The 12,014-nt window shown below is 40.6% G+C and overlaps 1 protein-coding gene and 3 non-coding genes across 4 annotated transcripts; all 4 read right to left on the bottom strand.

Annotated features, from left to right (window-relative positions):
* Positions 1-6,659: 6,659 nt before the first annotated feature.
* On the bottom strand, positions 6,660-10,892 carry LOC132156374 (small ribosomal subunit protein uS3). Its single transcript, XM_059565352.1, has 7 exons — positions 10,770-10,892; positions 10,229-10,359; positions 9,100-9,193; positions 8,917-9,011; positions 8,462-8,649; positions 6,977-7,180; positions 6,660-6,721 (listed from the first exon to the last, which is right to left on the bottom strand). Exons 1-6 carry the CDS (start codon positions 10,797-10,799, stop codon positions 6,981-6,983), a joined length of 738 nt encoding a protein of 245 aa, XP_059421335.1. The 5' UTR covers positions 10,800-10,892; the 3' UTR covers positions 6,660-6,721; positions 6,977-6,980.
* LOC132156430 (small nucleolar RNA SNORD15) lies at positions 6,795-6,940 on the bottom strand. Its single transcript, XR_009437411.1, has one exon. It is a non-coding gene; the product is annotated as a small nucleolar RNA SNORD15 (small nucleolar RNA).
* On the bottom strand, positions 7,263-7,408 carry LOC132156431 (small nucleolar RNA SNORD15). Its single transcript, XR_009437412.1, has one exon. It is a non-coding gene; the product is annotated as a small nucleolar RNA SNORD15 (small nucleolar RNA).
* LOC132156432 (small nucleolar RNA SNORD15) lies at positions 8,724-8,874 on the bottom strand. The gene has a single exon (XR_009437413.1). It is a non-coding gene; the product is annotated as a small nucleolar RNA SNORD15 (small nucleolar RNA).
* Positions 10,893-12,014: the final 1,122 nt, after the last annotated feature.

Genomic DNA, 12,014 nt, shown 5'->3' with positions numbered 1-12,014 from the left:
CTCTCAGAGCCATCATCCAGCACTGCATACGTGTCAAGCACTTTATCCTGGTATTGCAAATTGACTCTGACAATCTTTAACAGCACCTGGCTATATCTATTTGGCTGATCCAGGTAGTGAGTCTCTGCCGTCGATGTGATGGTGGGCTCGTTCCCACTCCTCTGGTTGACCTCGTGAAGGACAGAGAGGTGTTTCGACTTACAAAGGCGACACGGCTTCTTGAGGTCACAAGCAGAAGCTAGGTGAGAACGTCCACATCTCCAGCACCTCCTCTTGACTTTAATCCAGCCCACCATCTCTGATTTGGTAAGTCTAGCGAAGCTCTCACATTGGCTGAGGTAGTGTTCTGCCTCACAGTAAGGGCAGGATATCTTACCCTTCCCTTGGGTTCGCATAGAATGAGCTGCTTGAGAGGGCGTGTCGGATGGATGGTTACTTGAACTGTCTATCCCATGCATAACCGTAGTAATCTTAACCTTGGACTTCTGCTGCTTAAATTCCCTCTTATCCTTCTCACTGTGAGCTTAAAGTGAGGGCTTAATGTCCAGGCATCGGACTTCTGCCTTCAGCCACTCTGAAAATTCAATGAGCGTTAGCTTCAGTTTATCCGGGTCCTTCCTATACTGTTGACGACGAAATCTCTCTTGCTGGTGCTTGGGGAGCCTGCTTAGAAGGCGCTTCACATTGGAGCCGCAGTGGAGTTCCTCATGGCCTTCACCTCGGAGAGCTTTCAGCATCCCTACCAGCGACTGCACTCTGATGGAGAACTCGTCGAGAGCTCTATCATCTCGGATGGGGGGTAGACGTTCCATGTCCTCTATCTCCTTCAGCACAAACTGATATGGACGTCCATAGCGTTCATCCAGTGCTTTCAGAGCTTCAGAGTAGGGCATACTAGACTCTGCATGAGCTAGCACTAGGCGATGTGCATGTGGCACCTTGACATGCTTCAGCAAGATGGCATACTTGTAATGCTCGGACTGAGAAGGATGGAGGAGTGTACTAAGGGAAAGGCGTAGCTCCACATATTGAGCTCTGTCCTCCTTGGTAAAGTCAGGAAATGTTGGGCCTTCTATATTGGGGGGTGTATGCTGATATCCAGTGGATGGATAATGGGCCAGCATGGCTGGATTCCCTTGGTAGAAAGGTTGGGGTACATAAGGAGGCTGAGGTATTGACTGGTGCACGGGTAAAGGCATCATCTGATCGAAAGCTGGATTTCCAAGTAGCGATCTGGGAGGAGCCACATGTGAGAGATGTGATGTATGAGGCTCAGGTGGCACCAGATGTGGATTTTCCAACTGAGGCTCCCTACCTTTCTCGTATTGGCTGCCGGGTGCCGCTGCACTGGGCTCACAATTACCCGATATAGGGTAGGACGAGAGTGAGCTATATGATGTGGCATTTCTTAATAAGCCTACTGATGGCTGTAGACCCTGGGTTGACTCTCTGGGATAGCTGGGCTGAAGGTGAGCTGGTGGATCATGTTCAGAATCCTGCTTGATAGCTTGAACGCCATAGCGTGGAACGAGCGTATGCTGAGGGGGTTGAGTGACTCGGCTGAGAGACGGAGGAAGTGTCATTTGTTCTAGCTGATGGGTTAGTTCTGCAGCTACACTTGGGTGATCCTCAGTTCTGTGTTGGTGAGGAACAAGGGTTGGCAAAGGCTGTGGTTCACCTCCTCTGTCTGGGTAGAGTTGGCGTACTGGGGTCTGATGCCGTGATGACCTCCTTGACGACTGAGCTGAGGTCCGAGGGGAATGATGCTGCAGGAAAAACTCCAAAAGCTCTGTTTGTTTCTTAGCAGTTTCACTCTGTTGCCGCGCTGTCTCCAAGGCTTGATGAACAATGGCTTCATTTGCATTATGCATTGGTGACATTGAGGATATGCTTCTAGCAGGACTGCGTAGCTCCCTCTCCTCTTCGTGCCTGTGCATCTGCGCTAAGCTATGCTGATCTGAATATTCGACTAAAAAATCATCCAGATATCTTGGGCGTTGCAGTGAGCGTTTGGGGCGCACTGGCGAAACAGGGAGGCTGATTCCTTCTTTACTGGTTGCCATATCATTGACACTATCCGGCTCGAAGGACCATAAATTGTAATGGGGCTCTGGTTATGAAAATTAGTCAACGATATGGGGTGTCTAGTCAGGACACGGAAGGCAGAGATATATGTTGAAGGCTTTAATATATCACTTTGGAATACAGATATATCACTTCTGGAATACAGATGCACACTTTGGGAATACAGATGCGATGCACAGGCACTATTTCTTATGGTTTTACAGTGTAGGTGTGGTTCTAAATGAAAGGAAATAAACATCAATATTACTTCCATAAACACAATTTAGTTAACTGAATAACTATCTCTATTCACTTAAACAAGCAGTGCTAAACATGTCCCGAAACGTAACCACAATGGGAATAACATATAAGTCACACATACAACAGATATAAAGGCTGTCAATGACTATCAACGTTAACATAAATTACTAATATAAACTATAATCTATATGATATAGTTCCAACTTACTTGTGGTCACTGACGCACACGAACACAATGCGAAGATTAGCTCAACTGAAACTGAAACTAAACTGACAGCCGTTCTCTACAAGCCAGGGCATGTCGCAACATGTCAGAAAAAAGGCGTGGTCTGAACGAACACTCGCTGTACATACTCTGTCCATATTCACATCACTTGAGCCTTTTGCACAGTAACAGATGGTACGACTATGATATAAATGCACACATTAAAATACTATGGTATAGTAAAAAGCACTGCAAGGTACTTTTTTTAGTTAAGTATTCAAAAACCTTTTTAATGATAATGTCTTCCTGCAATTTGTTAGTCAGCATAAAACGTAATTTACAAATATTTTACTTCAGTATTCAGTGCAAAAAAGTGTATACAGAGAAAAGTATATAATTAAACAATATAAATAATATTCTTGTCTTTTGAATGACATGCACTGATGACTGAAATCTCAAAGGTTTATATTTTCTTTATTTTATTTAATATACATTTACAATACTACACTCTGCGTTTTCTACATTGGCATTAAGTTACAGACAGTGTTTCTAAAACAACATCTTAAGGGACCGCTCTTTCTGACCGCTGTAATAAATCTCTATTTTTTTCTGGTCATAGAAACACTATTTGAACCAGAGTATGACGACTTGCGCTTCTTAGAAACCTGGAAATATGTAAAGGGTTCATAAGACCAGGAAAATGTCATCAATTTTGATTTTCTCAAAAGCAGAAATGTCACACAGACACTCACAGATATAAAATAACTTGTGCCTTGTTGGACTAGATGCAGTTTTATTTATATCTGTGGAACTGTGATTAATGCTGTTCACTGCCAGCAGAGAAGGATTTGTCTTTGGTGTTTGCAACATTATTTTATACAAGGACAAAATAAAAGAGGTACTGGGTAATAATCCTCAATCGAAAATATCTCCAGGTTTGGGGTGGATTATGTGAGACTGCCCATTTGGATACAGCACCTGTAGGACAATGAATGAATAATGTGCATCAATTGGTCACACATTTTATTAAACAGATTTAAAGCCAATATAAAATGGCTCGTTTTATGCACAAAACAGGATTTCCACTGAAAGATTGCTGACATTAATGCGACCAGCAGATGCTTCTATGCAAAGCAAATGCATTCAGGTGACATTTTGATCATTTCTTGCATTCAATGGGAATCAAACCTATGACCTTAGCATGCATGGGTTGGGATTTAGATGCAGGAAATGATTGGATGATTTGAGAAGTAAATTTTAGATACTAAATTCTCAGTATTTGAATTTTTTTAATCATTTTCTCAAGCTTCCGCCTTAATAAGTATCGTGTATTATTAATTAATACAGCTCAGGATGTTCAAAACTACTCGCGAGTTTGCTTTACAGGCGGTGCAGTGAAATCTTCAAAAGCACGTGATGACAGTTATAATCGGTCAAAAATCTACTTAATGTTATAAACACACGTCTCAGGCGATACGAAAGATTAGCTGCAACACAGAACAGCCGTTAACATCAAATAGAACGCTCACGATGAAAATGTTAGAAAGTGACATTCCATTTTCAAAGTTAAATGTTTCTTTTTGTTCATGTAGAATGTCTCACCGACTGCACAGGAGCGGAGGACTGCTTTCCAGGAGATAAATAGTCACAAACTTCAGCTGAAACTGATGTTCTTCATGTAGGTAACAGCAGCTCAGGCTGTAAAACAGGTGTGTGTGTGTGTGTGTGTGTGTGTGTGACACTTTAGAAGACCCAACCATCACACACACAGGGCTGATGCCTTCCCTTTTAGCGAATAAGGAACTATTGGTTAAAACTCTGAAAATTATTCTTAATGAGTTTAATTCAACAGTCCACTGACAAAAAGTACTTTAAACGTTGTCTGTTTTAGACATGTACCATTGCAGTACAATTTAAATCCCATGGTATACAGGTATGGTAATCACTCAGCACTGGGCTTTTACAGGAAGGTTTGTTTCAGGTTAAGAGCCATTAAACAGACACAATTGAAGACTTCCAGAGCAGTGGCTCTCTACAAGAGACATATCTACAGTCGTGGCCAAAAGTTCTGAGAATTACATAAATATTAGTTTTCAAAAAGTTTGCTGCTAAACTGCTTTTAGATCTTTGTTTCAGTTGTTTCTGTGATGTACTGAAATAAAATTACAAGCACTTCATACGTTTCGAAGGCTTTTATCGACAATTACATGACATTTATGCAAAGAGTCAGTATTTGCAGTGTTGGCCCTTCTTTTTCAGGACCTCTGCAATTTGACTGGGCATGCTCTCAATCAACTTCTGGGCCAAATCCTGACTGATAGCAACCCATTCTTTCATAATCACTTCTTGGAGTTTGTCAAAATTAGTGGGTTTTTGTTTGTCCACCCGCCTCTTGAGGATTGACCACAAGTTCTCAATGGGATTAAGATCTGGGGAGTTTCCAGGCCATGGACCCAAAATTTCAACATTCTGGTCCCCGAGCCACTAAGTTATCTCTTTTGCCTTATGGCACGGTGCTCCATCGTGCTGGAAAATGCATTGTTCTTCACCAAACTGTTGTTGGATTGTTGGAAGAAGTTGCTGTTGGAGGGTGTTTTGGTACCATTCTTTATTCATGGCTGTGTTATTGGGCAGAATTGTGAGTGAGCCCACTCCCTTGGATGAGAAGCAACCCCACACATGAATGGTGTCCGGATGCTTTACTGTTGGCATGACACAGGACTGATGGTAGCGCTCACCTTTTCTTCTCCGGACAAGCCTTTTTCCAGATGCCCCAAACAATCGGAAAGGGGCTTCATCGGAGAATATGACTTTGCCCCAGTCCTCAGCAGTCCATTCACTATACTTTCTGCAGAAGATCAATCTGTCCCCGATGTTTTTTTTTGGAGAGAAGTGGCTTCTTTGCTGCCCTTCTTGACACCAGGCCATCTTCCAAAAGTCTTCGCCTCACTGTGCATGCAGATGCGTTCACACCTGGCTGCTGCCATTCCTGAGCAAGCTCTGCACTGGTGGCACTCCGATCCCGCAGCTCAATCCTCTTTAGGAGACGATCCTGGCGCTTGCTGGACTTTCTTGGACGCCCTGAAACCTTCTTTACAAGAATTGAACCTCTTTCCTTGAAGTTCTTGATGATCCTATAAATTGTTGATTTAGGTGCAATCTTAGTAGCCACAATATCCTTGCCTGTGAAGCCATTTTTATGCAACGCAATGATGGCTGCACGCGTTTCTTTGCAGGTCACCATGGTTAACAATGGAAGAACAATGATTTCAAGCATCACCCTCCTTTTAACATGTCAAGTCTGCCATTCTAACCCAATCAGCCTGACATAATGATCTCCAGCCTTGTGCTCGTCAACATTCTCACCTGAGTTAACAAGACGATTACTGAAATGATCTCAGCAGGTCCTTTAATGACAGCAATGAAATGCAGTGGAAAGGTTTTTTTGGGATTAAGTTAATTTTCATGGCAAAGAAGGACTATGCAATTCATCTGATCACTCTTCATAACATTCTGGAGTATATGCTAATTGCTATTATAAAAACTTAAGCAGCAACTTTTCCAATTTCCAATATTTATGTAATTCTCAAAACTTTTTGCCACGACTGTACAATTAAAGGACAAAAAAAGCATTAAAAGGAAAATTATTTAAGTCATTTCCAAAATTAAAACCACTCTAAAACATTTGATCCAGTAGAAGTTGTGGTTGAATATATATGAAGTATAATGTCTCAATTCTTATTCAGAAAATACCATACAGCGGGGAAGGTCATGAGGCCTTTGAATATTGTGCAATGAGGGGCCATGGAGTCAAATATATAAAATCACTCAATGCAACATTAAAGATCACCCTCCCATAATGTAACTATTTCATTACAACTAAACACTCTTTTTATAAAGGAAAACAAAATAAGTTATTTTAAGCGGTTTGTTGAAGTTTCTACTGTTAACATGACCTCCAGGATGACATGGACTTCCAACTGCATTCTGCTTGTCACGGTTGTGTTTAACATCTTCTGCTGGATCATCACACTAAAAATGTGTTATAAGCTACTAAAATATACATTGCCAGGTACTGCAGAACATCTTTAAAACATTGCTCATCTGAAGAGAATGAAAACAGACAGCATTTCGCCATTTCTCATTTTATTTATACAGAACAGTACAAGCCTTCCATCAATGATGGTCAACCTGGAAGAGACAAAAACATCTTGTTAGTCAAAAAAAAAAAGCATCAAAGACTAACAAGTCAGCAAGGAAAAACCCTTCTCAGACAAATGCCTCTACATCTTCAATTTGAGAGGACACGTGATCTCTGAGGAACTGAAGTCTGACCCACAGAACGTGAGCCTGACCCAGAATCCTCAGAGACGGACCTCGATCCGACTCGTCATCGTATCATCACCGAAGGGAACGTGGAGGTCACTTTGGGGTTTTAGGTCTTACCTCTTTAAGGGGTTGGCACTGGGGCTCCCTGTGGCATGACTGGGACCTCGGGCTTGGCCCCCTTCTGTTCAGACACCGGGGTGGTGGGCAGGACCTCGTCTTTGGGCTCCACGATGCTGACGTGGTCAGGCAGGGGCTTCTTGGGGCCGATCTTGCCGCTGGGATCCCAGGGAAGCATGATTTTCACCTTGATTCCAAGCACACCTGTATGACGACAATCACACGTACATTACTAGACTAGATATGACAAGAACTAGTCAGCAAGAAAACACACACACAAAAAAACCCTTCTCAGACAAATGCCTCTACATCTTCAATCTGCGAGGACACGTGTTCTCTGAGGAACTGAAGTCTGACGCACAGAACGTGAGCCTGACCCAGAATCCTCAGAGACGGACCTCGATCCGACTCGTCATCGTATCATCACTGAAGGGAATGTGGACAGAATCACATGGATCATGCATCACACATCAGTATAATACCATTTCATGCATTCAGAAGCTTCTCAGACTAACGCATCTAAACATCACACAGCTCTGAGGAGCCAAAAACAACCCAACTCTGGTTCAGTATATCATCACTGAAGGGAAGATGTATATGCTTCTGAAATTTAATTTTGGAACAATGGTTAGTTAATCAATATTTTAGACAACTGATGTACCATGCTAAACCTTAAAGCTTTATAAGACAAGAGGTTTGCACATTAAAATACAAGTATTTTAGAAACACATTTCAGTTCCCAGACTTTCTGATTTGATTTCAAGTCACAAGCTCTCAATTCAATAAAAACTCACTGAAAAATCAACTATGTTCCCATTTTACTGAAAGAGTGATTAAAATCAGTGTGTAAAATAATATTTTAGATGCTAAAGACAAAATATTTTTTATAAAGACCCAAATTGTACTTTAATTTTTTCTATTTATAAGATTCAGTATTTTTTTATTTTAATATTAATATACTCTGCTCAAGATTTTAGCATTATGTAAATCCATAGTACTCATGATTATCAAATAATTTAAATGTAGTCCATTTAGTTACACTCTTGTTTTCTATTTATAGTACTTTAATCTTTTTTTTTTGTTTCGCTAAACATTTTCACTGACCCCCTTGCAAAATAATGCAATAATTTACACTATTTGACAAACTCCTGAAATAATTAGAGAAAATTTGGTTTAACTTGCATTTTATTCTACTCTGAGTATTGTACTGTCATACAATGTATTCTCATTTAATCAATTCTTTTTTTTCTCTCTAAACATTTCCTCCATTAAAATGCAACAATTTGCTAAAGATTGACAAATTCCTAGTGCTTATGAATATTATTTCTACAATTATTAATATTTACAAAATACGTAGTTTGAGTACCGTTTATAGAACTGAATTTCCCACACTTTTTCGCTCAACATTTCCACAGATCCCATAAAATGTGAACGTGACAATTTGCTTAAGATCGGACACAAATCAGTCCATTAAATCTCTCTCACCCTGTCGGAGCAGCACGTGGCGGACAGCCGTGTCGACGTAGTAGTTAACGGGGTCTCCGCTGTGGATCATCAGGCCATCCACGAACTTCATGGATTTGGCTCTCTGACCTCTCAGTTTACCAGAAACCACCACCTCACAACCCTTGGCCCCGCTCTCCATGATGAAGCGCAGAACACCGTAGCATGCTCTGAGAAAAACAAACATCACATCCAATCAAAAAGACTGAGAAAAGTAATCTAGACTCCAAAGAAATCCCATCCATCTTTCTCAGACAAATGCCTCTATGTCTTCACGCAAACAGGACTCACTGCTTCGAGGACCTGAAGTGAGACGCACAGAACGTGAGTCTAACCCAGAATCCTCAAAGACAGAACCGGCCCCGTTCCGACTCGTCATCGTATCATCACTGAAGGTAACTGTGCAGCCGAATGCATGCTGGGAAGTGAGCGCTCACCTACGGACAGCCAGTCCTCCGAGCAGCTTGTAGCGCAGAGACTCTGCCTGAGCGATGGCGCAGAGACCGCGGGTGGCGACCTTCTCAGCGTACAGCTACGACGAAACAACCCAACACTTCAGAGCATGCCAACACAAACTAGTGTTAGACCCCATTCACAGCTGTATTTAGCACTAATCTTACCTCCACACTACCTTCAGGGAACCCGAAGCGTTTCTGAACGACGGCAGTCAGTTCACGAATGCGGCGGCCTTTCTCTCCCAGAACATTCTGGGTCCTGAAAAGACAAAAGGATTAAGTTATTACACTTTAGGCTTGAGTTAACCATAGGGATGTGCTGATCAAATACTCCGTATCGGTATCCGCTCCGATTCTGCCATTCACACTCTCATGATTAACATTTTTTATTATGCAAGTAAAGAATGTGTAAATGTTTACAAGTCTCAAATACAATCGCTCATGATTTTAACAATTTTTTTTTGTCAGATTATGAATATATTCTAATGTGTTATGTAAGGGATTATCCATTATCCCGCTTATTACACGGCTACGTGCCACATAATTGAAAAAAATCAGTTTAAATATTTGAACGCAAAGCTTTCGTGAAGACAGCAGTAGGCAAAAGGTGCCTGCAAACCACGTATTAACACAACATTTCACCACAAAATAATTAAGGCAATAAAATAATTAAGACGAAAATGTTTTAATACCAGTTTGTTAGTTCTCTTATAATCCATTACAGCATACAAAATCGCAGCAAAATGGCAGAAGTTGCATTTGAATGAAACGAGAGCGAGTCCGCGATGCCAGAATGACAAACAATTGTAAACCATTTTAAATAGATTTTAATATTTTACTAGCTAACAAACGCAAAGCTTCAACCAAAAACAAAAATAATAGTTTAAACAAGAGTACAGCACCGACTGCTGTTACCCGGATGAGGCGGTGTTATTAGCTTTCACAGGTTGTTATCTAAAGATAACATTCCTCGGAATGTCGCAACTGACCAATCAGAATCAAGTATCCCACAGAGCCGTGTAATCATTTTCTTTAAAAGTTGTCCATATTTAGTAGATTGTGTTTAATACACAAGAGTGATTATCAGGTCTACAAACATTCAAGAATAGAAAATGTACACGGATTATAAAATTTTTTTTTTGTTTCAGATCGGTATTGTATCGGCCGATACTCAGAACTTCTGTTATAGGATCAAATCTGGAGAAAATGGTATGAGTGCACCCCTAGTTAAGCCATGCACGTTTTACGCATGTAAAGTAATAGAAATCAGTGTGAATGAGTGAGCAGTGCACACCTGGTGGCTAGGATGATGATTTCTGTTCTTGTTGGGGTCACACGGACCTCCACACCCGAGTAACCATCCTCAGCCAGCTCTCGGGTCAGAAACTCGTTCAGCTCGGCCTTGAAGATGCCATCTGACACAAACTGACAGAGAAACATGAAAACGATTCAAGTCTTCCGAATGTCAATCAGAAATAGAAGACAAAACTGACACTATATGCAAAATAACACATGTCCGAACGCTTATGTAGTTAACTGTACCTGAACATAGCGTCACTTCCCAGAGGTCATACTAACGCCAGCATAAATTGCTGAAATATCACTTCTGTATTGTATTATATATATTTACACCGCTCAAATATGTAAGTTCATCTGCCATGTTTCACTTCAGAATTCAGTGCCGACAGCATCCGACTCAATCCGCCCATACATCCTTCTTAAATCCCCACCTGAACCGCTTCGATCATAGTTAAGTATTATAGCAATCAGATTCCGCTCTTATTTCGCACTCTTGTGCTCGCCTTACACTACTCTGAAGTGAAATTCGTACCAACCTTTCTCTTCTTAGAAATTTGCACCGCCATCTTGCCGGAGGCCGCAGACAGGAAAGGAACTGGCGGCGTCGCGGAAGTGCGTTTATGGTAACGAATCACTTCCGTATGAGTGCGAGTGTGGTGATGGGAACTGTAGTTCTCCCATCACATTCTGTAGTTCGTCACAGCGCCGTCCTTAAACTAGTGTTTTCATTGGATAGGTTTTAAATGTTTCGTAACAAATGTTTTAATAGGATAAATAGATAGGCTAAAGGAGTGTGTTTGAATACAGTTATTATGGTAAAACCCAGATTCATCTGGTAAAATCATCTTCAGAGGAATTTTCTCAAATAAAACTGAACATGTACGCAAGTTTAAATCATGTTGTACTGAAATAAATGTACCACAAAGAAAGGGCTCAGAGAATTTCTACAGTATCTGCAATTGTTTCTTCTGCGAAGGCCAGAATTTGGGATCTGCTGTCAATTACCTGACAGGTTGGATCAATAGACAGCTGTAAATTTATGATTTTTGCTTATTTTTATTGTTAGTTCTTGTAGCGTGACGATGCAAATTATTCAAAGAAAAGACTTTGTGTTGGTGGTCTAGATCTCAAACTATTAGCCAAAACAACCAGTGTTTTATACACCATAATCTGTCTCCTGACATGCTTTTAGAAAGAAGTATATAGTGTTAACAAGAAGAGATCGATACTAACCCAGTCAGTTTTTTTTTTTATCATTTGCACAATTAAAAATGCATTATGTTTAGATAATGAGACGGTAGAACATTGAAACCTTGCTCAATGTTCCAGTGAAAGAAATAACCATTATTTATTCATGTTTATGGATTAAACACAATTGCTTGTGGGGGAAAATCATTTGTTATTGTCAGCTGGAAGTAACACAACCATAATGTTTCTCAGAACTAGATTGATCAAATGTTTTCCACACTGACAGAAGATGATGAAAAAATAATGATGGATGTGTTCTGACTCTGAACTCAACTCCATATGTGCATCTGCAGCATTCCCTCAGTCTGGGGAAAACTCTCTGCCTTAGCAATGCATTTTGGGAACATTCATAAAGACAAAACATTTCAAAAATAAAACCAAATGCAACATTTCATTCATTAAAGATGTGCGGGTACTTAATTCTTAGATATTTGAGTACAATTCTCAGTTATATTATGGGTAGTTATACTTTGGTAAAGTCAGAAATTTAGGCTTTTATTCTTTAAAAAAAAAAAAGTTATTTTTAAAAAAAG

The sequence above is a fragment of the Carassius carassius genome, chromosome 13 (assembly GCF_963082965.1).
Source record: "Carassius carassius chromosome 13, fCarCar2.1, whole genome shotgun sequence".
NCBI lineage: Eukaryota > Metazoa > Chordata > Actinopteri > Cypriniformes > Cyprinidae > Carassius > Carassius carassius.
This window is presented reverse-complemented; position numbering and strand designations above follow the sequence as displayed.

Bases quoted from the DNA above. Each gene is read 5' to 3' on its own strand.
- LOC132156374 (XM_059565352.1), bottom strand. From the start codon at position 10,799: ATGGCGGTGCAAATTTCTAAGAAGAGAAAG. The intron at 10,360-10,769 runs GTTGGTACGAAT...TTTCTCTGTCAG, and splicing joins AAATTTCTAAGAAGAGAAAG to TTTGTGTCAGATGGCATCTT. The intron at 9,012-9,099 runs GTAAGATTAGTG...GTTTCGTCGTAG, and splicing joins TCCCTGAAGGTAGTGTGGAG to CTGTACGCTGAGAAGGTCGC.